Source organism: Bos indicus x Bos taurus, chromosome 16 (genome assembly GCF_003369695.1).
Source record: "Bos indicus x Bos taurus breed Angus x Brahman F1 hybrid chromosome 16, Bos_hybrid_MaternalHap_v2.0, whole genome shotgun sequence".
In the NCBI taxonomy this organism is placed as follows: Eukaryota; Metazoa; Chordata; class Mammalia; order Artiodactyla; family Bovidae; genus Bos; species Bos indicus x Bos taurus.
Window position 1 is genome coordinate 29,466,109 of NC_040091.1, and position 27,286 is coordinate 29,493,394.

Consider the following 27,286-nt stretch of genomic DNA (forward strand, 5'->3'; position numbering starts at 1 on the left):
GTTGTGTCCGACCCTCAGCGACCCCATGGACTGCAGCCTTCCAGGCTCCTCCATCCGTGGGATTTTCCAGGCAAGAGTACTGGAGTGGGGTGCCAAAAGTCTCTGAGTCAATTTCAACTCTTTGCGACCCCATGGACTATACAGGCCATGGAATTCTCCAGGCCAAAATACAGGAGTGGGTAGCTGTTCCCTTCTCTAGGGGATCTTACCGACCCAGGAATTGTACCGGGGTCTCCTGAATTGCAGGCAGATTCTTCACCAGCTCAACTAATAGGGAAGCCTCAAGTCATCAAAAATCTACTGCAAATGTAAATCTGTAAATGCTGATCTACGATGAGATTCTACACATCCCATCTGTGAAACTATCTATTCACAAGAAAAGGTACTGGTGTCAGTTCATGAGTATATAGTTTTGATTGAGCATATTCCTCAGCTGTAAGGCATTTATAGAACGCGATTGAATTTTTCTCCTGATACTTGGGTTTAAGCATGTCATTACTGCAGATTAACCACTTCTAAGTCAAAGTTAAATGGAAGTTCTTCATTGCCCCGTTAAACGAATTTTGAACTATGAGCATCTCCTTTGCACTCGCATCAAGCGCCAAGAACTGATGTTAGAACTGTAGTTTGACCTCAAAATATCTATCTGCTGCAAATCTATATGGAAATGGAGATCTCTCTCCTTTTCACTTTTGACAATATGGGAAGTAGATACAGCAACTTGACATTTCTTGTAACTCAAACATTAGCTGTCAAAATGACTTCACCACAGCATAGTTTTTCATATAAGTGTTGTTTTGCCTTGTAATCTTATATTAAATTTATTTTGAAAACATATCAAGTCTACAGGAAAAGCTAATTTCCAAGCCTATTCAATACTTTACAATAATGGTTGAAGGGGGGTTTGGGGTTCAGAAATATTTCAGCCAGCCCTTTGTTCAAAATACTGTAATAAAACATTACCATTGCAAAATCAGTGAATGGGTGTATGGCATACCAAGAATGTTTGGCTTTTGATTTGACAAAAAAAAAAAAAACCCACAGAAATGATAATAGTTGTTTCCAAAAAACTGAATGAAACACAACTTTGATACTACTGGTTCAATACATAATAGATTCAAATACTTGCAGCAAGTTGCCTGCTGATTAACACAAAAATGAACATCCACAGGCTTCAAGTACCTATTATTTTCACATAATTTGTAAATCTGTCCAAATAAGCCTTTTCCTGTTTTACCACACTCCATTGTAACACATTTTAGCAGATTACAATTCAGGTTGTATCAAAACAATATTTTCTCAACTTCTTTGAAAATACTAGGTTGGTGCAAAAGTAACTGCAGTTTGTGCATTGTTGAAATCTGACTTTGATACTGGAATATATTCTTAAATAAATGTGGTTATGTTATGTATCATTTTAATGCACATTTCTCGCTTTATTTTTTTTTTTTTTGCTACTGACTTATTACTTGCTGTTTACTTTATATTTATTTTAGACTAGGGAAATGATGTTAGACCAAAAAGTAAATTCAAGCAATTTTCTTCAGTTCAAAATGGCTCATAAAGCAGCAGAGACAACTCACAACATCAACAATGCATTTGGTCCAGGAACTGCTAAAGAATGTACAGTGGTGGTTCAAGAAATTTTGCAAAGGAGACAAGAGCCTTGAAGATGAGGAGCACAGTGGCCATACATTGAAAGTTTACAACGTCCATTACAAAACCCATTACAGAAGCTGATCCTCTTACAACTACACGAGAAGTTGTCCAAGAATTCAATACTGGCATTCAGTGTTCAATGCCATTCTACAGTCATTTGGCATTTGAAGCAAATTGGAAAGTTGAAAAGGCTCAATAAGTGGGTGCCTTATGAGCTGACTGAAAAATCAAAAAAATCATCGCTTTGAAGTGTCATCATCTTTTGTTTTACTCAACAGTGAACTATTTCTTGATCGAATTGTGATGTGTGACAAAAAGTGGATTTTATACGACAATTGGTGACGACCAGCTCAACGGCTGGACCGAGAAGTTCCTCCAAAGCACTTCCCAAAGCCAAATTTGCACCAAATAAAAGGACATGGTGACTGTTTGGTGGTCTGTTCCAAGTCTGATCTACTACACCTTTCCGAATCCCAGCAAAATCATTACATCTGAGAAGCAGGCTCAGCAAATCGATGAGATGCATCGAAAACTGCAATGCCGGCAGCTAGCACTGGTCAACAGAAAGGGCCCAGTTCTCCATGCTAATGCCCGATTGCACAATCAATGCTTCCCAAGTTGAAGGAATTAGGCTACGAAGTTTTGCCTCATATGCCATATTCACCTGCCCTCTTGCCAACCGACTACCACTTCTTCAAGTATCTAGACAACTCACTGCAGGGAAAATGCTTCCACAACCAGCAGAATGTGGAAAATACTTTCCAAGAGTTCATTAAATCCCAAAGCATGGATTTTTACACTACAGGAATAAACTTATTTCTTGTTGGCAAAAATGTGTTGATTGTAATGGTTCCTATTTTGATTAATGAAGATATATTTGAGCCTAGTTATAATGATTTAAAATTCATGGTCCAAAACTGCAATTACGTTTGTGCCAACCTAATAATATGACAATAATGATTCCACAAAAACTGTTCAGAGAGGCTAATTCCTCAGATATTTCAAACTCAAACACTGATTCCTCAAATAACAAGGACTGAGCAGAATCAGCAACATCTTTCCACTCAAGAGTCAAAGAAAACCTCTCAATGTGATAAGAAATGATTATATCTCTCTGCTTTTATAATCCACCATTGATGCTCCTTCCAATGTCCTCAATTCTTTGAGTAACTGTTCTCCTTAAGTCTTAGACAAGTTTATTTTCCATGGACACATTTCTTTGGCTGCTGCAATCATATATGATTTCATTAACTCAATATTGGTCAATGGCTTTCCTTGCTTGGTTAATAAATGAGACACTCAGGTACTATAGCTGCAGCCTCACTTTCATTTTTTATTTTGTGAAGAGATTCTGCTATGGTAAGATATTAGGTTACATTTTCTAGCTTTTCTGACTGCTGCTTTCCTGTGAGTTATGAATGTTGTGATGAGTGCTCAGTTTAGCAGTGTAGACATTTACTGTATTCTATTAGTACAAGTGAAGCACAGTGGTGTACTAAACACCATGCTGTAATTTATTAATAAAATAATCCACAATCTACTGTGCCTTAAGAGCATGATATTTGAAAAATCTACCTTATTTTGACATGAGGCATATGTGCTATTAATTTAAATAAAAAATGCCATGGTATAGCGAGATATATAATACATACATATATATATACACACACACATATATACAGCACTTGAAATGTCACTGCAATTTATAGTCTGCTGAGCACAGCAGTGCAAAGCACTGAGTAACACATACAGTGCCAGTCTCCATCACAACTAGTCAACTTTGCCACTGAGGCACAAAAGCAGCCATAGGTAGTGTGCAAATCAACAGTATGGCTATGTCAATAAAACTACAGACAGTGAAATGCGAACTTTAAAAGACTCACAAGTCGCAAAACTCTTCTTTTGATTTCCTTTCAACTATTTTAAAATATAAAAATAATTCTCAGCTTGCAGGCTATGTGAAAATAGGTGGTGGTCCAGATTTAAACCACAAGTTAGAGCTTACCAAAATCTATAAGATAATAACTCCAAAATAAATGGTGCTATTCACCCTTAGAAACACCAGACTAATATCTATAACCCATTAAGTAGATCACACTATAATTCAAACCCAACATATACCAAATTAAACTAACCATTTTCCCATCTACTCTAAATTTTATCTTCCTTCCTATATGCCCCAACTCCGGAATCAACCACCAAGTACTGAACCCCTAAGTCAGACACCAGAAAACGGAATCATTTTGATTCCTCTCTCTGCCACTGACATTCACTCTAACACAAGTTCTAATTATTTTACTTCCTAAATAGTACCTGAATCCATCCCCTCCATCACCTTTATTCAAATCCTCATTACCTGTCACCTGAATATTGTCTCCTAACTAGTCTCTCTAGTCTGCTGCTGTTGCTGCTAAGTCGCTTCAGTTGTGTCCAACTCTGTGCGACCCCATAGACGGCAGCCCACCAGGCTCCCCTGTCCCTGGGATTCTCCAGGCAAGAATACTGGAGTGGGTTGCCATTTTCTTCTCCAATGCATGAAAGTGAAAAGTGAAAGGGAAGTCGCTCAGTCGTGCCCGACTCTTAGCGACCCCATGGACTGAAGCCTACCAGGCTCCTCAGTCCATGGGATTTTCCAGGCAAGAGTACTGGAGTGGGGTGCCATTGCCTTCTCCGAGTCTCTCTAGTCTAGCCCTCTGAAATCCATCCTTCACACTGCTGCTAAGATGTTCTATATAAAATACAAAACTGATTATCACACTGTCCTTAAAATCCTCCTTGAAATTAGAATAAAATTTGAACTCTTCTGCATGGCCTACACCCAGGAAGCCTCATTTTACATATGTCTCCCCTCCTTATCATAACCCTATTAAGCCTTCCTCTCATTCCTCTGACAACCCCATCCTTTCCTGCCACAAACCCTTCTACAGTCCTAAAACAGCAGTTTTGCTCCAAGAAAGAACCCTGAAAAAGCATGACAGAAAGTAGAAGGAGGAAAGCTAAGATATCAATCAGGGCAGCTGCATTTCTATATGCTTCACTGTCTAGGCTTTCAGATATGAAAGTGAAAGTCAAAGCCACTTTGTAATGTTCGACTCTTTGTGATCCCATGGACTATACAGTCCATGGAATTTTCCAAGCCAAAATACAGGAATGGGTACCTGTTCCCTTCTCCAGGGGATCTTCCCAACCCAGGGATCGAAACCAGGTCTCCTGCATTGCAGGCAGATTCTTTACCAACTAAGCTGGCTTTCAGATATAATGTCATTTTAAAAATCACACACACGAGTTCTATGATTTAAAAAAAGTTTGCTTTTGAAACTCATGGCTGTTACAGTCTAATTTACATACCATAATGTATAAAGTGCTAAACAGTATGACTTATGTATCTCTCCTCTTTCATCGCCAAAGCCTCTTTCTCTATCCTCCATCAATAGGAACATAACAGGTGGCTTCAGATCCCCATGTTCACCAACCCTTCTCTGCCTCTTCTCCATTCTTGGTTTAGCCAACTTACACTTGTCTTGGAAGAGCCCTTCTTGACTTTATATCTTTGAATAAATGTTATATTTTTCTTTATAAGAAACAATGTGAAAATATTATTTAATTGACTGTGAATTTCTTATCTGGCTTCCCTCACAAGAATGTAAGAATAAGATCTTTGTCTGTCTTATTTACTACCAAATTGCTAGAATCTAAAGAACAGTGCCAAGCACACAGGACATGTCCAATAAATGTTTATCAAATGAAAAATGTCTTAGTAATTTTATATCCCAGTACATAGTGTAGTGGCTGGCACAAAGCAGTCACTAAGCATATGCATGCCAAAAAATAAATCTTAAAATAAAAATTGGGGTCAGAAAATGAAGACCCCTGAGTAATAGCCCAGGAATCTTATGTTCAACTGTGATAGATTCTGTCTTATTTCCCTATTCACTTGTTCATCTCTTCAATCTTCATTTGGCAGTGTTTCTAATAGTTTGATTTTCCTCCAAGCTCTCCCCCAACTTCTTTTGTCTAGTGGTCCATGACGTTAATATAAAATTAAACAAAGCCTACGTTTTAAATATGGCTCTACTTAAAGAAGCACATGACAACTTTGAAAAATATGTAAAATTCTAAATAGTAATAGAATACTATTACATTTACAATACAAATAAAATATATTGACAGAATCATGGGGAAAAAATCCTGACCACCTTTTACAGAATTTAAATGTTTGGATTTGACTTACTTACTAAAAAACATTAAAAATTCCAATTGAAAGGTATGAAATTACCCAGGGAAACAATCATATATCAAACTTATACTCTGTGAAATACAGTGGTTTTCTAAATAACATTTACATTTAAACAATGCTTCACAGAAAATAATGCTAAATTTTGCCAATAAAAAGATAATAAATATATAGAAACATAGAACAATGATTCTTACTAAGTTATTGTCATCCTGGAAAGCATAATGCAAAGTTGTAATCCATTTATTGTCTCCATTCACTAACACATCCCTTTCTTCACGAAAACATGCTGTCTGAAAAGGAAAAAAATAAATTTTTAGATAAAGAATACTTTATGTAAAACTAGGAATATATTATGCAAACAATTACTCAAATATTATACTTTCTGTTCTGAAAAAGGAATACATTATATGTATTATATATTATATGACTTTCCAACATTATTATACGATATAATAATAATAAAGTCAAATAATAAAGTCATATAATGCTGTTATTTCCAACAACATTATATGACTTTCCAATAAATCAAGTTTCAAAGAACCCTCAAAAACTGAACAACTGAATAGTAAACTTAAAAGTATTTTATATTTGAAATTACTGTTATAGTTCAAAAAATCAGAAAAGTATGCAGAATTATTTAACAACCATGGTTCACTCTACCATTTAGATAACATAAATGTCAACAATGTCACATTTACTCCTAACCTATTTGCTTTTAAGAAAATAGAAGTTGCAGCCTTCCTATTTCTAGAGAAGTATCAGTTCTTCCTCTAAGAAAAATGAAGAATCTGAAGTTAGTATATATTCCTCCCACCACATGCTCTATTACACATGTGTCCAAAAACAATAGAAATGCTCTGTGTTTTGAAAATTTCTGTGAATAGTGTCACTGTATCTATTCCCTTTGCAACATGATCACTTTTTAATCAATAATGGCTGTTTAATTTTTAATTGCTACAGTATTCCATTCTATGATCATAGCAGAATTGCCTCATGTAACCCGTCCCAATCATGAAAACATAGGTTATTCCCATTTTTGCATCATTTCAATATTGCAATAAATATATTTGTACAAATGTACAAGAGTTTCTCTAGGGTATACACTTGGAAGCAGAAATACTAGACTTAAGCATTTTCAATTTTATCAGACACAACCTAGTTTCTTTCCTAAGTGCTATACCAATTTCTACCTTCACCCCAGTGTATGAAATTACCCATTTTCCACAACATCCTGAACTCCATTTGGCACTGCTAGACTTTTAAGCATGTTTCAATAAGATGGGTATGAAATAATATTTCATCATTCTTTAATTAGCATTTTCTTAATTACAGGTGCAAATAAATAACTTACATATGCTAATTGGATATCTGAGTTTTCTCTTTGAAAAACTCCTTTTGCCCATTTTTTCTAAAGGATTATCTTTTTCTGATTTATAAAAGTTTTAATTTATTCTCAGGATATACTTCCATCATTACAAAGATACAGCCTGGAGAATCTTAGAAATATGTTACTAAAAATAAAAAGTAACTGTGTATGATACAATTCTACAATATATATATATATTTTTTTAGAAGTAATATAAGTTTATTTAATTAGTGAATCTATTTAAGATTAGGTAGTACATATTCAAGTAAAGTAAACATTTATACTTATGTATTTTACTTAATAATGACAAATCATAGATGACATAACTTTCAAAAAATAAAACCAGTAATATTAAACTTGTCTCATTAACTAAATTATTTGAAAGTGAACTCTTAAAACATTTCTGAGCTGAATATTTTTTATTTTATTTTTTTTTTCCTGTAGAACTTTTTTTTTTTAGTTTTTTTTTTTCTAATTTTATTTTATTTTTAAACTTTACATAATTGTATTAGTTTTGCCAAATACAATATATTTTTTAATTTTTAATTTAAATAACCACTATGCCAGCAAGTTTCAAAACAAACTGAAAGGTAAAGTAGAAACTGAAACGCTCCCTCCTAGATTCATTGTCCCCTTGTTACATCCAATGATTAACACCAGTAACTCAGTTGAATTTCTTCTCAGAAAATGTCTTTGTACATACACAAACAGAGACACATGCACATAGACACACACACCCTATATTCATATGGTATCCCATCTGCCGTAACTTTTCTTTCTTTACACAAACGAGATCACAGTGCTCTATAAATCATTTTTTCAAGTAACAACATATCTGAACAGCCTTCCATACCTGTACATAGAAAGCTACCTAATTTTTCTCAATGGCTATACCATATTTCATACACATTTAAAAATCATCATGCAGTATCCTACACATAGTAGGTACCTAGTAATTTATTTCCCACAAGATAAATTCACTAGTCATGATATACAAAACTACTCACATTATCTAAGTGCCCTAATTTTTTTCATGTATTTCCATAAATTTTATTTGATGCAATAGAATTTCTTTTTAAAATTAATTTATTTATTTTAATTGGAGGCTAATTACTTTACAATATTGTGGTGGTTTTTGCCATACAGCAACATGAATCAGCCACGGGTGCACATGTTGTCCCCCCAGCCTGAACCCCCCTTCCACCGCTCTCCATACCCCATCCCTCTGGGGTCTCCCAGAGCACCGGATTTGAGGGCCCTGCTTCATGCATCGAACTTGCACTGGTCATCTATTTTACATATGGTAATGTACATGTTTCAAGCTAGTCTCTCAAATCATTCCACCCTCGCCTTCTCCCAGAGTCCAAAAATCTGTTCTTTACATCTGTATCTCTTTTGCTGTCTGATGCAACAGAATTTCTAAAGCCACTCATTAAACAGCATCACCAAGGAAAATCTTAAAAACAAATAAAACTTAAACCAAATGAATGGGCAATTTACTCATAAATTCAATTATTAAAATCTACCATAATTATGCTTCTGTTCACTTTAGGGGGAAAATAGTATCATTTGACATCAGATCAGATCAGTCGCTCAGTCGTGTCCGACTCTTTGTGACCCCATGAATCGCAGCACGCCAGGCCTCCCTGTCCATCACCAACTCCCGGAGTTCACTCAAACTCACGTCCATCAAGTCAGTGATGCCATCCAGCCATCTCATCCTCCGTCGTCCCCTTCTCCTGACCCCAATCCCTCCCAGCATCAGAGTCTTTTCCAATGAGTCAACTCTTCGCATGACGTGGCCAAAGTACTGGAGTTTCAGCTTTAGCATCATTCCTTCCAAAGAAATCCCAGGGCTGATCTCCTTCAGAATGCACTGATTTGATCTCCTTGCAGTCCAAGGGACTCTCAGGAGTCTTCTCCAACACCACAGTTCAAAAGCATCAATTCTTCGGCACTCAGCTTTCTTCACAGTCCAACTCTCACATCCATACATGATCACAGGAAAAACATAGCCTTGACTAGACGGACCTTTGTTGGCAAAGTAACGTCTCTGCTTTTCAATATGCTATCTAGGTTGGTCATAACTTTCCTTCCAAGGAGTAAGCGTCTTTTAATTTCATGGCTGCAGTCACCATCTGCAGTGATTTTGGAGCCCCCAAAAATAAAGTCTGACACTGTGTCCACTGTTTCCCCATCTATTTCCCATGAAGTGATGGGATCGGATGCCATGATCTTCGTTTTCTGAATGTTGAGCTTTAAGCCAACTTTTTCACTCTCCACTTTCACTTTCATCAAGAGGCTTTTTAGTCCCTCTTCACTTTCTGCCATAAGGGTGGTGTTATCTGCATATCTGAGGTTATTGATATTTCTCCTGGCAATCTTGATTCCAGCTTGTGCTTCTTCCAGCCCAGCGTTTCTCATGATGTACTCTGCATATAAGTTAAATAAGCAGGGTGACAATATACAGCCTTGACGAACTCCTTTTCCTATTTGGAACCAGTCTGTTGTTCCCATGTCCAGTTCTAACTGTTGCTTCCTGATCTGCATACAAATTTCTCAAGAGGCAGGTCAGGTGGTCTGGTATTCCATCTCTTTCAGAATTTCCCACAGTTTATTGTGAGCCACATAGTCAAAGGCTTTGGCATAGTCAATAAAACAGAAATAGATATTTTTCTGGAACTCTCTTGCTTTTCCCATGATCCAGCGGATGTTGGCAATTTGATCTCTGGTTCCTCTGCCTTTTCTAAAACCAGCTTGAACATCAGGAAGTTCACGGTTCACATATTGCTGAAGCCTGGCTTGGAGAATTTTGAGCATTACTTTACTAACATATGAGATGAGTGCAATTGTGTGGTAGTTTGAGCATTCTTTGGCATTGCCTTTCTTTGGGATTGGAATGAAAACTGACCTTTTCCAGTCCTGTGGCCACTGCTGAGTTTTCCAAATGTGCTGGCATATTGAGTGCAGCACTTTCACAGCTTCATCTTTCAGGATTTGAAATAGCTCAACTGGAATTCTATCACCTCCACTAGCTTTGTTCGTAGTGATGCTAGTTTCTAAGGCCCACTTGACTTCACATTCCAGGATGTCTGGCTCTAGGTCAGTGATCACACCATTGTGATTATCTGGGTCTTGAAGATCTTTTTGTACAATTCTTCTGTGTATTCTTGCCATCTCTTCTTAATATCTTCTGCTTCTGTTAGGTCCATACCATTTTGTCCTTTATTGAGCCCATCTTTGCATGAAATGTTCCCTTGGTATCTCTAATTTTCTTGAAGAGATCTCTAGTCTTTCCCATTCTGTTGTTTTCCTCTATTTCTTTGCATTGATTGCTGAGGAAGGCTTTCTTATCTCTTCTTGCTATTCTTTGGAACTCTGCATTCAGATGCCTAAATCTTTCCTTTTCTCCTTTGCTTTTCGCTTCTCTTCTTTTCACAGCTATTTGTAAGGCCTCCCCAGACAGCCATTTTGCTTTTTTGCATTTCTTTTCCATGGGGATGGTCTCAATCCCTGTCTTCTGTACAATGTCACGAACCTCATTCCATAGTTCATCAGGCACTCTATCTATCAGATCTAGGCCCTTAAATCTATTTCTCACTTCCACTGTATAATCATAAGGGATTTGAAGTGAAATTAGTTAAGAAGAAATAAAAGGTATATAAAGATTACTAAGGAGAGCGAAGCTGAAACTCCAATACTTTGGCCACCTGATGCAAAGAGCTGACTCATTTGAAAAGACCCTGATGCTGGGAAAGATTGAGGGCAGGAGGAGAAGGGGACGACAGAGGATGAGATAGTTGGATGGCATCAGTGACTCAATGGACACTAGTTTGGGTAAACTCTGGGAGTTGGTGATGGACAGGCCTGGCGTGCTGCAGTTCATGGGGTCGCAAAGAGTCAGACATGCAAAGAGCAGACAAAGTGGATGCATAAAAAGATATCACATTCAGGATGGGGAACACATGTACACCCATAGCAGATTCATGTCAATGTATGGCAAAACCAATACAATATTGTAATTAGCCTCCAATTAAAATAATTAAAAAAAAGAAATCACAAAAGAAAACATAAATTAACAGAATTTAAATGTCAACATACATAAATTATATTCCTATATAATTGCAACAATTAGAAAATATATTTTTAAATAATACCATTTTTAAAACATATATATATATAAATAAATAATACCATTTCCAAAAGCAAATTAAAAACACCAACCATCTCAGAGTAAACAGTAAAAGATATTCAAGGCCTCTACAGAGAAAACTCTACAATAATAGTGAGATTAAGTAACTAAATAAATGAGAGATGGAGGGGTGCAGTGTTTAAGGACTGAAAAATTCAATTAAAATCATAAGCCAACAGTTAGAAATAATTTTCGACATTTCATGATAGCAATCAATGTGAATAATAGTCCCAAACAGAAAAAGAATAAAATAGCGGAAACGGAGACAGGCAAGAAGGATGTATACACATATATATATATATTTCAAATATATATTTTAGAGAAAAGAAAACATTGCAACCATGAAACAAGATATACAAAAAGGGAACATACTGCAGCTTACCAGAGCAGAGATGCCAGAGCAGAAAGAGGCGCAGAAACCAGAACTGATGCTGCTGGGAGTAAGACAAACTCAACTGGGAATAATTTCTAGAGTCTGGACAACTCTGAGAGTTCAAAACTGCAGGGGACCCAGTTAGGGAGAATTACACAATTTTTTAGTCTCACCTCCAGGAGCTTAATCACACGGTAACAGTAAGTAAAGGAGAAAAATCTCCTAGATCTTCCAGTAGGAAAAGAGGCAAGGAACCCATTTTGAAATTTGCTGCAGCACTCAGTTCTTAACAAGGCCTGCCCTTAGGAGGAACTAATAAACCAGATCCGAATCTGCTGGGTACGATCAGAGCCTAATTGACCTTTCGACTGCTAGAAAGGAGAACACCTAACACCAGTCAGCGGGAGCATCCTGTCTTACCCAACTGAGAAACTCCTTAAGTTTACAGTCCAGAGGCACAGGTTCACTAAAAACGAACATAAAAAAAAAGATCAAAGGGAGGTGCTACTGAATACTAAAAGGGTGGTTGAAGAAATAAAACACTCAATTGAAGTATTACAGCAAAAGCCAACACAACCTCACTAGAAAAGAAATAATGAGAAATTAGCTAACTGGTCCATTAAGGGTATATCCAAATAAAAGTTTCAGAAAGAGAGAGCAAAAGAAACAGAAGAAAGGAAATTACCAAAGAAGTAATACGAGAAAATTTCCTAGAACTGAAAAGCATGTATTTCAAAACTGAAAGGGCCTACTGAGGGCCCAGCACTAACAAACCACAAAAACCCCATGATAAATATTCATATCCCAGGTGTTTATATTTTCAATTCAGTAAACCCTCATAAATTCACCATCTATTTTACTCAAAAATATCAACAAGGACTGTAGCCTACCAGGCTCCTCTGTCCATGGGACTTTCCAGGCAAGAGTACTGGAGTGGGTTGCCATTTCCTTCTCCAGGGGAATCTTCCCAACACAGGGACTGAACCCAGGTCTCCTGCATTGTAAGCAGACGCTTTTACCGTCGGAGCCACCGTCTAAGCCACCAGGGAAGTCCTTTCAACAAGGACAATTCTACAAATATGTTCAGAATTTTTGTCCACTGCCAGGAAAAAAAAAAAAAATTGTGCTTCTGTGTGGAAGTTTAGCCCTGTTTGGAACTAGCTCTAAATCACCTGAATGTTCACTGAGAATGGTCTTTGTCAAGGTAACTCTCAACAGAAAGAACATTATACAACATGAACAGTATACAAATAAATATATATTTAAACAAATATATATTTATCTAAGAGAAAAAAGGGATAAATAAGAAACTAACCTCTTAGTAAAGACTTACTTTGAACAGAAAGACTGGTTATCTGAGGGAGAAAAAGTAAGCTTTTATCTTTTTACTTATTTTCTACAGTGCTTGCATTTTCTTTTTTTATTACAGGTAACAGGTCAGGAAGGAGAGGCAATCCCAATCTAATGAACTGAATTCATTACTACTATTACTACTGCTGCTACTGTTAACTACTACCATTGGCATGTCAATTATAAAAATAATAAAATAGGGCTAACAACAATAACAAAAATAGTAAGACACGAGGCATAAACCAGTACTATCCTGGTTAAACTAAGATATATTATTCCTCTACTAAATGGTACAGAGACAACTGAGCCTCAGAAAGGTTTGACTCTTGAGATGGAGAACACTTCTGTAATCGATTCTGCATCTTCCAATGAAATAAGTAACACATCTTCCATGTAAGTGAAATCCTTAAGAGTTGAATAAATTTGAAGAGAAAGTAAAATTTACAGAATTGATTTGGAGAAGTTAACTTAAGACACTGTTGACATACTAACAAAGTTTGTAAATGATGAATCTATAGATATATTAATCTTTGTAACTATAAGTGAAAGTCGCTCAGTCATGTCCAACTCTTTGTGACCCCATGGATTTCTCCAGGCCAGAATACTGGAGGGAGTAGCCTTTCCCTTCTCCAGGGGATCTTCCCAACCCAGGGATCGAACCCAGGTCTCCTGCATTGCAGGCAGATTCTTTACCAACTGAGCCACAAGGGAAGCTCTTGTAACTACAAGATTATTTACTAATTATTTATCTGCCAGGTATGAGAGACAAGTTTCCTAGTACCTTCAAATAATCTGTGTTGCACTAATTATATTTGTTACACAATGAAAATAGAAATAAATATGACAAACAGATTGGAGGTAAATCACTGAAAACTGTTTTACAGCATCAACAATACACAGACTAAAATAAGAAATTTTGCTGTTCACTTGTAATTTATTAACCATCACTGGTAGGACCAGTTTTCCAAAACTGGATAAGTAATGATCAAAGTAAGTTTCTTCTTAATTTTTTTAAAGAAGGATTTGACAATTCAAGCACAAAAATGTAATTCCATGGCAAAACCAATACAATATTGTAAAGTAAAATAAATAAATAAATTGAAAAAATATATATATATATAATTCCATTCTGCTTTAAAATGAATTCCTCTTTAAAAGTTTCAATGGAGAAATTCCTCCTAAAAAAATGAAAGTTTCAAGGAGTTTGAGGCAAGTTCTTTTCAAATAATGAACTAGCCTTGTATCCCTTAAACAAACCCCACTTGCTCACAGTGTATAATTCACTTTATATATTGCTGAATTCTGTTTACTAGTATTTTGTTAAGGGTATTGGCATCTATCTTCATGAGACATATTGATTTTAACTTTCTTTGTATGGTCCTTATCTGGTTGTTCCTTCAGAATAATACAGACTTCACAGAATGAGTGATGTTTCTTGGGTTCCATGGCCCCTAGCTGGTCCTCATTCTTTCTGCCTTTCAGAGTCTTCATATATTTATTTTATACATAATGTCCATGGTCTTTAACTGTATTTAGTGGGAGAGATAAAAAGAAGCATGTGTATTCCATTTTGCCCCAGAAAAAGACTATATGAATGATTTTTTAATTCAACAAAATCATATTTAATTTTTAATTACTCCTGTTTTAGCCTCAATTTCGCCACTTGCTCCAGTCAATAAGTAAAGCTAAACCAGTTACTCTTTCTTTTCAAAATTCTTCCCCAACAGCCAACATCATAAAAAGTAAGTAGAAACTTTAATTCAATCTTTTAAAAGTTCTAACCCTGGAACACTAGCCCACTACAATTATGAATTCTGAAAAACAATTAAGAACATAATTATTTACTATTTTTTAATAATAAGACTTAATTGCTCCAATTGTCAGCAATGCCATCAGCCCCTCCTGGCTTTGTCTCAGCTGCCAAAAGCCTACTAGTCCACATCCATGTCCTTCTGGAGGCAGCCCACATCCAATGACTGACTAAGGCAACTGCAAAGAGGGCAATCATTTGGTCTAAGGCAGGACAACTCTGAAGGACCATTTCTGCTCCTCACTTCCCTGCTGGATCAAGAGAGGCTGCTGGGACAGCCTGATGTCTCCCTGATAAATCATGTTTTACCTCCTTTCCCTTTGATCAAGGCCAATTTCTTTTTTTTTTTTTCATCTGTCCAATAGGTGCTTTTATTTTTTTTTTTAATTTTATTTTATTTTTAAACTTTACATAATTGTATTAGTTTTGCCAAATATCAAAATGAATCCACTACAGGTACACATGTGTTCCCCATCCTGAACCCTCCTCCCTCCTCCCTCCCCATACCATCCCTCTGGGTCGTCCCAGTGCACTAGCCCCAAGCATCCAGTATCGTGCATCGAACCTGGACTGGCATCTCGTTTCATACATGCTATTTTACATGTTTCAATGCCATTCTCCCAAATCTTCCCACCCTCTCCCTCTCCCACAGAGTCCATAAGACTGTTCTATACATCAGTGTCTCTTTTGCTGTCTCGTACACAGGGTTATTGTTACCACCTTTCTAAATTCCATATATATGCGTTAGTATACTGTATTGGTGTTTTTCCTTCTGGCTTACTTCACTCTGTATAATAGGCTCCAGTTTCATCCACCTCATTAGAACTGATTCAAATGTATTCTTTTTAATGGCTGAGTAATACTCCATTGTGTATATGTACCACTGCTTTGTTATCCATTCATCTGCTGATGGACATCTAGGTTGCTTCCATGTCCTGGCTATTATAAACAGTGCTGCGATGAACATTGGGGTACATGTGTCTCTTTCCCTTCTGGTTTCCTCAGTGTGTATGCCCAGCAGTGGGGTTGCTGGATCATAAGGCAGTTCTATTTCCAGTTTTTTAAGGAATCTCCACACTGTTCTCCATAGTGGCTGGACTAGTTTGCATTCCCACCAACAGTGTAAGAGGGTTCCCTTTTCTCCACACCCTCTCCAGCATTTATCACTTGTAGACTTTTGGATCGCAGCCATTCTGACTGGCGTGAAATGGTACCTCATAGTGGTTTTGATTTGCATTTCTCTGATAATGAGTGATGTTGAGCATCTTTTCATGTGTTTGTTAGCCATCTGTACGTCTTCTTTGGAGAAACGTCTATTTAGTTCTTTGGCCCATTTTTTGATTGGGTCATTTATTTTTCTGGAGTTGAGCTGTAGGAGTTGCTTGTATATTTTTGAGATTAGTTGTTTGTCAGTTGCTTCATTTGCTATTATTTTCTCCCATTCTGAAGGCTGTCTTTTCACCTTGCTAATAGTTTCCTTTGATGTGCAGAAGCTTTTAAGGTTAATTAAGTCCCATTTGTTTATTTTTGCTTTTATTTCCATTATTCTGGGAGGTGGGTCATAGAGGATCCTGCTGTGATGTATGTCAGAGAGTGTTTTGCCTATGTTCTCCTCTAGGAGTTTTATAGTTTCTGGTCTTACGTTTAGATCTTTAATCCATTTTGAGTTTATTTTTGTGTATGGTGTTAGAAAGTGTTCTAGTTTCATTCTTTTACAAGTGGTTGACCAGATTTCCCAGCACCCCTTGTTAAAGAGATTGTCTTTAATTCATTGTATATTCTTGCCTCCTTTGTCAAAGTTAAGGTGTCCATACGTGCGTGGATTTATCTCTGGGCTTTCTATTTTGTTCCATTGATCTATATTTCTGTCTTTGTGCCAGTACCATACTGTCTTGATAACTGTGGCTTTGTAGTAGAGCCTGAAGTCAGGTAGGTTGATTCCTCTAGTTCCATTCTTCTTTCTCAAGATTGCTTTGGCTATTCGAGGTTTTTTGTATTTCCATACAAATTGTGAAATTATTTGTTCTAGCTCTGTGAAGAATACTGTTGGTAGCTTGATAGGGATTGCATTGCTTTGGGTAGTATACTCATTTTCACTATATTGATTCTTCCAATCCATGAACATGGTATATTTCTCCATCTATTAGTGTCCTCTTTGATTTCTTTCACCAGTGTTTTATAGTTTTCTATATATAGGTCTTTAGTTTCTTTAGGTAGATATATTCCTAAGTATTTTATTCTTTTCGTTACAATGGTGAATGGAATTGTTTCCTTAATTTCTCTTTCTGTTTTCTCATTATTAGTGTATAGGAATGCAAGGGATTTCTGTGTGTTGATTTTATATCCTGCAACTTTACTATAGTCATTGATTAGTTCTAGTAATTTTCTGGTGGAGTCTTTAGGGTTTTCTATGTAGAGGATCATGTCATCTGCAAATAGTGAGAGTTTTACTTCTTCTTTTCCAATTTGGATTCCTTTTATTTCTTTTTCTGCTCTGATTGCTGTGGCCAAAACTTCCAAAACTATGTTGAATAGTAATGGTGAAAGTGGGCACCCTTGTCTTGTTCCTGACTTTAGAGGAAATGCTTTCAACTTTTCACCATTGAGGATAATGTTTGCTGTGGGTTTGTCATATATAGCTTTTATTATGTTGAGGTATGTTCCTTCTATTCCTGCTTTCTGGAGAGTTTTTATCATAAATGGGTGTTGAATTTTGTCAAAGGCTTTCTCTGCATCTATTGAGATAATCATATGGTTTTTATTTTTCAATTTGTTAATGTGGTGTATTACATTGATTGATTTGCAGATATTGAAGAATCCTTGCATCCCTGGGATAAAGCCCACTTGATCATGGTGTATGATCTTTTTAATGTGTTGTTGGATTCTGATTGCTACAGGATTTTATTAACTCTGTAATTACCTCTGGGAGGCAGAGAAGGGCTGGACTTGGGTGGGGTATAGTCAATGAGTACTTTAGCTTTGTCTGTAATGTGACATTACAAAGAATTTATCTATATTTCACTTGTGCAGCTTTTTCAGTAGACAAAAAAAGAAAAAGCCTGAAAGCAAAACATGCTCAAAATGTTATTAATCCTAAGTGATGGAATATAAGTGATTATTATTTTCTTTTCTGAATTTTGTTATATTTTCCATATTTTCTAAAAGAAAGAAATATTGAAGTATTTACTTTCACTACTGGGCTTCCTTGGAGGCTCAGTGGTGAAGAATCCACCTACCAATGCAGAAGATACAGGTTTGATCCCTGGATTCAGAAATGGCTACCCGCTCCAGTATTCTTGGCTGGGAAATCCCATGGACAGAGGAGCCTGGCGGGCTACAGTCCACGGGGTCACAAACAGTTGGATACAATGAGGAGCTGAGCACGCACGCACTTTCACTCCCATGGTATGTATCTATCATTATGGAACCATTTTTGCTTTTCCTTATGTGTTTATTGTTTTTTAGGTTGCTACAAGTACTGATATATAAAGAAAGATTTCTAAGGGCCAATTTCTCATTATTCTCTTATGCATCTTACTAACCTCCAGGGCTAATACTTACCTATTCAGCAGTATAACCCTTCTCCAAGTTAAAATATTTAAATACTTCCACACTGGTAAGTTCTGCATCCTTGAGGCCCCTGAATGCCTTACCTCATCCAGGAACTCACTATAACCCAGCACAGCAGGAGACCTCTAGAACCCCTCCCCAAAATTTACATATAATGTCAGTTTTGACCATACCATACCAGCTATTAGACATTTTTAACATCACTCCAGTCAGTCTTTCCCTCAAATTTAGTACCAAGATAAAAATGCTGACAATTCTTACAACAGAAGATTTTACTCTCATTCTTAATACAGAACATAGTGACTTAGCAGCAGCAGCAGCAACATAAATTTAACTGCATAGTCAGCAATAAATAGAATTCCTATAGGCCATATTCAAAATTCCTGCTGGCTTTTGCTTAGAGCAGAATAGAGATAAATACAAAATAATATAAACAAGTTATGTCAAATTGGATATCAATCACTACAAAATTTCTTCCTATAAAAGAAACTGGTTGCCATACATCCTTTTAACATAAGGGTCAAATCCGACATTACAAGAGTTTCCATTTGGTTTTCAGACAACATTAAAATATCATCACAAATGTAACATTTATAATAACTATATCACAACTATGAATTCCTGAAATTGTTTCAGGCCTGAAAAAATGATGCCATAATAGATAAAAGGTTACTAAATGATACTTAAAGATCTGTTGGCTCGCTATAATTTTATTTTTCTCTAAAAATATTTCTAAGATATTTAAATATTCCAATAATTAAAATCTTACCTCAGCTCTTTTCAGCATTTCCCATTTATTCAATATTTTCATGGCAAATACTTTATCTGCATTTTTTAGTTTCACTACAGCAACCTAGAAAAGGAAATACAACTTTTAAAATATGACAAATAATACTTTTTTCAGTCATCCATTTTCCTTTTTTCTCTCTGTAAAAAAAATAAATACCAAAATTATCAATGATTTCCATGCAGTTCAAATTCTAAGATCCTAAATCAAATAATACTGTCAGTTGAAAAAGTTACATTAGTGAACATGAGCCAAACAACTCTATTTTTGAACACGGTATCAGTTGGTGATTATATATTATATTTGCCTTTTCGAGTTTTCTTTCCTGGAATTTAAACTCAGTATCTACTATCTAAAAAATTGACCAAAATGTACCATATGAAATAACTAAAGCTTAGGAAATACTGCGGGCTTCCCAGGTGGCTCAGTGGTAAAGAATCCGCCTGCCAAGCAGGAGACATGGGTTCAATCCCTGGGTTGGGAAGATCCCCTGGAGAAAGAAATGGCAACCCACTCCAGTATTCTTGCCTGGGAAACCCCACAGCTAGAGGAGCCTGGCGGGTTACAGTCTACGGGGTCACAAAGAATCAGACACCACTTAGCAAGTAAACAACATTAAACACTGCATGCCAAATTCCAACACGATGTTACAGGTAAAGCCAGCTGCCAAAACAAATGCATTTCATGGGGATCACACAGTATGACATAAACTGAAAATGATATTATTTTTCATGCCACATAGTCTTGCACACTAAACCAAACCCCCCCACAACACACAGACCCCTAAAGATCAATTGAGGCTGCTATCTCTACAAATCGTACACTTCACACATTCCTTCCCAACAAAAAAAAGAACAGACATTTCTGTATTTTGTATTTTAGTTGTGGATCAAAAAACTGTCAAATATAAATCCCCCCCTTTTTTTCCCACTCTCAACAAAGTGATGACATTTCTATTTCTGCTTCTCTCCCTCAGTTTGACTAGATAACCTCAAAGGGCCTTTGCAGCTCACTGAGTATGCTATACAGCAGATGATAAACTACAGAAGAGAAGACAAACGCTGTTATCAGTTGTGGGAGGCTGGACAGGGAAAACAAACACTACTCTAATATGAAGAAATAGAAAACAAACTATGTACAGCATATCTTCAAACAGTTTAAAGGGATATTTCCAAGAATAGAGAATTTTTTAAATTTGAGGTTTAAACTCAAGTGCCAAACTTTTTAAAACCCTAACAGTGAAGGTACATATCAGGGTCATATAATAAATTTATTTTTGGATCACAGTACAATAACAGTAATATGACCATGTATAATGCAAATCAGTTTATAATACTATAATGGCATCTGAACTAGAATATATCTTGGTAAATGTCATAAACAATGGACATGAGTTTGAGTAAACTCAGGGAGTTGGTGATGGACAGGGGGGCCTGGCATGCTGCAGTCCATGGGGTGGCAAAGAGTCGGACATGACTGAGTGACTGAACTGAACTGAACTGAAATGTCATAAATGGTTATATATTGACTGTGAGTACAGTTTTTCATCAATTATTAATAAAATGGTGGGAAGGAAGAAAAACTATCTCAATTTCAACTACAATCACTTTAGTCTTTAGTCATATCTGGTCATATCTGCAGAATGATGAATCAGTTATGGATCCACCATTTCTGCACCAGTTATGGATCTCTTAATGGGTTCACGTTTAAAGAAAAGGGGCTGTACAAGATATAGAAACAACCTAAATGCCCACTGACAAATGAATGGTTAAAGAAATAGAATATTATTCAGCCATTAAAAAGAAGGAAATCTATCTTTTGTGACAACACGGATAAACCTGGAGGGCATTATGCTAAGTGAAATAAGCCAGAAACAGAAAGACCAAAACTGTGTGGTCTCACTTATATGGAAAAATATAAAAAGGTAAACTAATATAAACAGAGAAATCTATTTCTAGAATTCTAATTCTAGAATGGTGGTGCCAGTGGCTGGGGGTTGAGGGAAAGGGGGAGATGATGGTCCAAGGGTGTAAGTTTTTCAGTTATAAGTTCTGGAGATCTAATGTCAGTATGTTGACTATAGTTAACAGTATTGTATTATATTCTTGGAAATTGCCAAGAAAGTAGATCTTAAATGTTCTTATCACCAAAAAGGAGGAGGGGAGTACTGTAATAGAGAGCACAGAAAAACTTAAAACATTTTTTTCACTAAGATCTCTGATAGACTGAAAACACAAGTTACACTACTGTGTAGACTCCAATCATATACTGCACAAATGGATGGAAGGATAGGAGCACAGAGCTAGACATGCCTACATTGAGGACAGGGAAGAGGTAAGGAAGGCTATCACTTAAGCCTTCTCTTCTGATTTAGAGAAGAATTGCTGAAAGACTCCAACACTTAGACTTGCCCTCCTCAGGTCATATGGAGTGATAGGAACTCCTCCCAGCACTGTATGATTCACCAATTTTCTATGCATATGAGTACAGAAGTACCTGAGGATACCCAATAGTGTAGTAGTAATCCACCAACACATTTTGAGTGTGTACTAAATGCCAAGTACTCCTCTAAGAGTTTTATGCAGGTCCACAATCCTTTACCTGCAATTCTGCAAGATAAAGGGTTTTCACAATTCATTTGGCAACATACACTGACATCAGGCTAATCACAGTTTGAGGGGAGTTTTTTTTTTTTTTTAATCTCACTTAGTATAAAAATAAATGTGCTTCATTGCAGAAACACCTCATAAGCGATTGCTTATGAGGTTCTGCTCAAAACCCCATTAAGAGTGCAATACAGAGTATATGTACTAAATTATCTTTCTAAAATCCAAAAACTACTGGAATCAAAACCAACTCTGGATTATAGGGATGTGCAGTTGAAATAAGCGAGCATTTATTGAACACTCAAACACTGAGCTAGCACTTACTGTTCAGGGTAGTGGTGATAACACAGTCTGTGCAGCCAGATTCGGGTTATATACAAGTATAAAGTACATACAACAGGGTCTAGCACTTGGTAAGAGTTCAGTAGGGCTTCCCTGGTACCTCAGCTGGTAAAGAATCTGCCTGTAAAGCAGGCGATCCCAATCTGATACCTGGACTGAGAAGATCCTCTGGAGAAGGGATAGGCTACCCCCCCCCAGTACTCCTGGACTTCCCTGGTTGCTCAGACAGTAAAGAATCCATCTATAATGCAGGAGACCTGGGTTTGATCCCTGGGTTGGGAAGATCCCCTGGAGGAGAACACAGCAACCCACTCCAGTATTCTTGCCTAGAGAATCCCCATGGACAGAGGAGCCTGGTGGGCTACAGTCCGTGGGATGGCAAAGAGTCAGACACGACTAAGCAACTAAGCACACAGCACAAGTGTTTGATAACCACTAGCTATGATTACACGTCAGGTACTGCACTAAGCACCTTATAGCCCAGTCTCTTAACTGTTGTTTGCTCTATCACTACGACGTGGTAGACCGTATACATCCTAATTTCTTCAATTTCTTTAGGAAATAAGCAGCTTTGGTCTCTTCAACACTCAACTTTATAAATTTTTATCCATGACACATATATATACATAGAAATATAGTTAGAAATATCCTCAAAGGAACATTCTTACAAATAAAAACTAAGCTACAATATTTATGTGTAATTTCCAATTGTGAAATATTGCAAATAAATACATTCTGAAAGGTAAAACTGACTGAATATATCACAAACATTAGAAAATGTTTTAAATTCTTGAATATGTTGTTAAAGATTACTAATTAATAGGAGAAAGTTCACAATATACTGTTTAAAAGGATTTTATTAAAGTTTATAAACTAAAATAAAATTTTCTATATATACACATAAAATATATACCTATACATTTCCATATGTATAGGTATACATATATAGAAAGACAAGCATCAGACCCTTAAAAATCAGTTATTTCTAGGGAATATGATTTCTATCCTCCTTTCTATATTTTCTATATAGGACATACAAAATTTGAAACATGGAGGGGCTAGTATAGAATACCACAATTCATCCTGAACATAAAATGACCACTAATTGTTGAGATATTATAGTGTGACTGATAAAGGCCAACATGAGACCCACACTTCACATCTATGTGTTAATCAGGAATGTCAAGCTGCTTCAGGGTGAAAAACATTCTCAGCACTGTCTTACAACAGTTTCGTGAGCTGCCTAAATCTTCTCTGGGATGAAGTGGGATGTGGTGAAATTAAATAGGTCAGTTCACACAGAAAACAAAATTATGGTTCCCAAAGGGGAAATAGGGTGAGGGAGGGACAAATCAGGAGTTTGGATCAGCAGATACAAAGTACTACATATAAAATAGATAAACATCAAAGTCCTGTTGTTTGCACAGGGAACTACATTTAATATCCAATCATAAACCATAATGGAAAAGAATATGAAAACAAAATGTGTGTGTATCATTTTGCTGTACACCAGAAACCAACACAACATTGTAAATCAACTGCATTTCAATTTTTTAAAAGTCAATTCAGAAACGATTCTTAAATTATCAAATTGATGACAAAATGAGACAAGAGTAATGAAGCTGATGAAGCAATAAAATTGATCATGCTTTTCTCCTTTAACACTACAGATCATTTTCATGTTCATTTCTGTAAATTTGAAGAAGGGATTGTCCTAAAACTCTAGGTTCTAGACTTTCAAGAACCACAGCTAACTGATATACAAAAGGGCAGTACGTTAAAATGTCCCTTCTTATCTAATGTGACCAAAATGTAAAGTACATTTAGTATGAACTGGAAGATTACAAATTTAATGCAGAACAAAGATGTATTTTTAAAAGCACCAAATACAGAGATGTCTTATTAAAAGCACTATGATATCAGAAAAACAGCAAACGCTACAGAAAAATCAGTAGGTGACAAGTATAAATGAATGAGTTCTGAACTATCACTTATAGATATAGCATATAACTCAGAATGATCATACTATACTAAACAGAATTTCAATAATCAAGAAGCAGTCGCCATGCAGTTCCACAGATCTAGTCCACATTCAATGTACCTAAAATTCACCACACCTCCTCTGGTCCATCCCATTCCTATCCACCAGTCTTGCCTGGACTGTCCTCTATTACTTCTTACTTCTACTCTCTCTTACTGTCCTCTCTTACTTCTGCTCTTATCCTCCAAAATCTATTCTCAAAACAGCAGCCACAGTGATTCTGTTTAAACTAGCTCATATCGTGACACTCTGCTCCAAAACTTTAAGTTTCCTATGGGTTCCAACACACCCTGGTCTTCCAGTCTCCCAGATCTCATACTACTCTCCTCCTAGCTCACTCTGCTCAAAACATACTGATCACCTTGTTCAAAGTCAACTTGGTGTCTGTGCACTTCAGTCTCAAACAGTCTCCCCCTCCCCACACTCCGCCACAACTAGATGGTTTGCTCTCTCACTTCCTCACTAAAATGTCATTCTGCCCTTCACACTTTCTATCTCATTTCTTTGCTTCTTTTTCCCCTTAGCTCTTATTATTTAACAAATTATATATTCTATTTACCTATTTTGCTTATTGTGTGCCTCACTCACTAGAACATAACCTCTACAAGGGCAGAATTATTTTTTCTCATTTGTTCACTAGTATGTGCCAGTGTGTGGGAATCAGTAGGTAGACAATAAATATTTACTGAATAAATAACAAGTGATTTGTAGTCTATATGATCATATGTACTTGGACTATTGAAAACCATCTATATGTTCAAGCTTCAAGTACACTACTAAACTGAGACTGAAACTAAAATAAAGACAAGGCATTATGATAAAAGAGATACAATTCTCTATCTTAAGGTGTATTAAGTGTGTACCAGATTATTCCAGCTGATGCTGCTCTCTTAATCACATGTATGGCTTTTAAACTCGAACTTTGCGGCTTGGCTTTCACTATCTTTTGCCTATGGTTACTGCTCACTCTTACTGTTTTCATGTCATTGTCTCCTTCTTTCTCTACTGTATAATGTCTACCATCATTCATTATTAATAATAATAAAATATTAAAAACAACTCAATTATGGAAAGCTTACTCTGTGCCTGGCACTGGGCTAGGCACAATACATATACTGCCATAACCGATTCTTACACCAGGCTAAAGTAGTTTCTACAGTCCTCACTATGTGACTGCAAAGCTGGTGTTATTTACTGCTATGAGTGCTAGACAGTTCTGTAGGTCTTTATAGAGATCATCCCATTCGTCTCGCCTGTAGTCTTGATTCCTGCTGCCATGTTAATGGTGATCGTGGTTAATGTATATGGAAATAACTATATTTGTTTTTTATAAACTATTCTGTTAGTGATCAGCTTGTATTCAAAATATTTAATAAAAAAATTAAGACTCTTTAACAAACCAGAAACACTACAAAGAGTTAACTAAACTGGCTAGAGGTATCCCCTCTACGGAGATGCAATTTATATATCTACTAGTGATAGTCAAAATATTTAGAAATTGGTATAGGCTGGGCATTGACCAATTAGAGCAGACATTAGCTATAAAAATACAGTATGCCCATGCCGGAGTACTCCTATGGACTGAAGACTAGCCCTGTATATACAGAGGCTATCAAAGGTGAATCATGCAACATAACTTCAAACTTCTTTTACTCCCCATAGAGCCAGGGAACAGAGTTTTTAAGGAAGAATGAATGGCTAAAAATAATTCTCCTTTCAAACTCTAGGACTAGGTTATGCAGACACATAAGGGCCTACTTATGGTAATTAGAGGAAGCAAGCTAATTAAAAGCTTTTGACACCTGAAGCAGGGGTAGCAGGCCAAAGCAGCAAGCTTTCACAACAAGCTCTGAAGCCCAGAAGCCTTGAAGCTGCCGGAGCAAGGCTGGAGCAGGCAGAAGCGGTGAGCCACCAGGAAACTGTGGACAGGCAACACCCAGGGCGTAAGTTAAAGGTTTTCCTGAAAGCAAAAAGGAAAACCCAGCGTTAAGTTAAGCAGTCACTGACAACAATTGAGTCGTAGAGAGAAGGTTCTTAACTCGTAGAGCTGTTGATTTTCAACTGTATCTTGCTCCTTTATTATTTCCCATAATTTATGCATTTCTTGTAGGAGTTATATAAATTATGCTTTTATTTTCATAGTTATATTTTTTTTAAGAAAAGCATAACTGAGAGAGGTGCTGTTCCTATCAGACATCTGTGCCAGAGGTGAACCTATCCACTGGGTCTATATAATATCTACTGACAAATTCCTGATAGAAGACAAAATACTTTAGAGGAAAAAATGATCTCTTTAGGGCAGTCTTTGAATTTTGAAATCTATTAGTTGATAAATACTACAAGGGTATGTAAGGCCATCAAAGATACTTTAATTAGGAATGAATAGCTAAGCAGCAAGAGCTCATAAACCAGTCAACAGTACTTTTCATACAAAATTCACTGTGTCTTAAAAGAGAGTAAATTATCTACAACCTATTGGTTCCTTTTATTTTATATACTTTAGTTGATATATATAGAGAGAGGAAGAATAAACAGAGAGAGAGGGAGGGAGAGACAGAGAAAGGTACCTTTTCATACAAAATCTCAAATATTATCAGTCATGCATTAAATACTCTGAATTGACTCCAGATCACACTGGCCTATGACCAGGCAGGACTTATTCCCAGTCCACTAACAGCCAGACTACTGTCTGCTACAGCCCACTCCCCAGGCCCTGCACCCATTCTTCAGTTCTTCCAAGCACTAGGACTACAGAGCAAATATCACTGTCCTTACCTATATGCCTCACTTCATCCTTATGAGTAACTTTAAGCAATTCTTCAGTACCCTGTCCTTTCCTTCAGCCCTTTTTATGGAAAAAATATAAAACAACACGTATACAGTTATTTAAATATTTATGTTATTGCTTTATTTGTTCCTTAGTTGCATCTCAACTGAGTCCTAAATCTATTTG

General features: G+C 36.5%; 1 protein-coding gene across 18 annotated transcripts in view; it reads right to left on the minus strand.

The window, feature by feature from the left end:
* The window catches only part of CDC42BPA (CDC42 binding protein kinase alpha), a 296,769-nt gene that overhangs the window by 180,100 nt on the left and 89,383 nt on the right, over positions 1–27,286 (minus strand). For 17 of the 18 annotated variants that reach the window (XR_003514893.1, XM_027564637.1, XM_027564634.1 and 14 more), the window contains exons 3-4: positions 19,327–19,410; positions 6,091–6,186 (exon numbers count right to left, since the gene is read on the minus strand). Coding sequence is in view for 17 of the 18 variants with exons in the window: in XM_027564637.1 (XP_027420438.1) it covers positions 6,091–6,186; positions 19,327–19,410 (180 nt within the window). In the remaining variant the exon portion in view is untranslated. Of the gene's footprint in view, positions 1–6,090; positions 6,187–19,326; positions 19,411–26,135; positions 26,294–27,286 lie in introns of all 18 variants that reach the window. The other variant, XM_027564646.1, reaches the window with a different exon arrangement.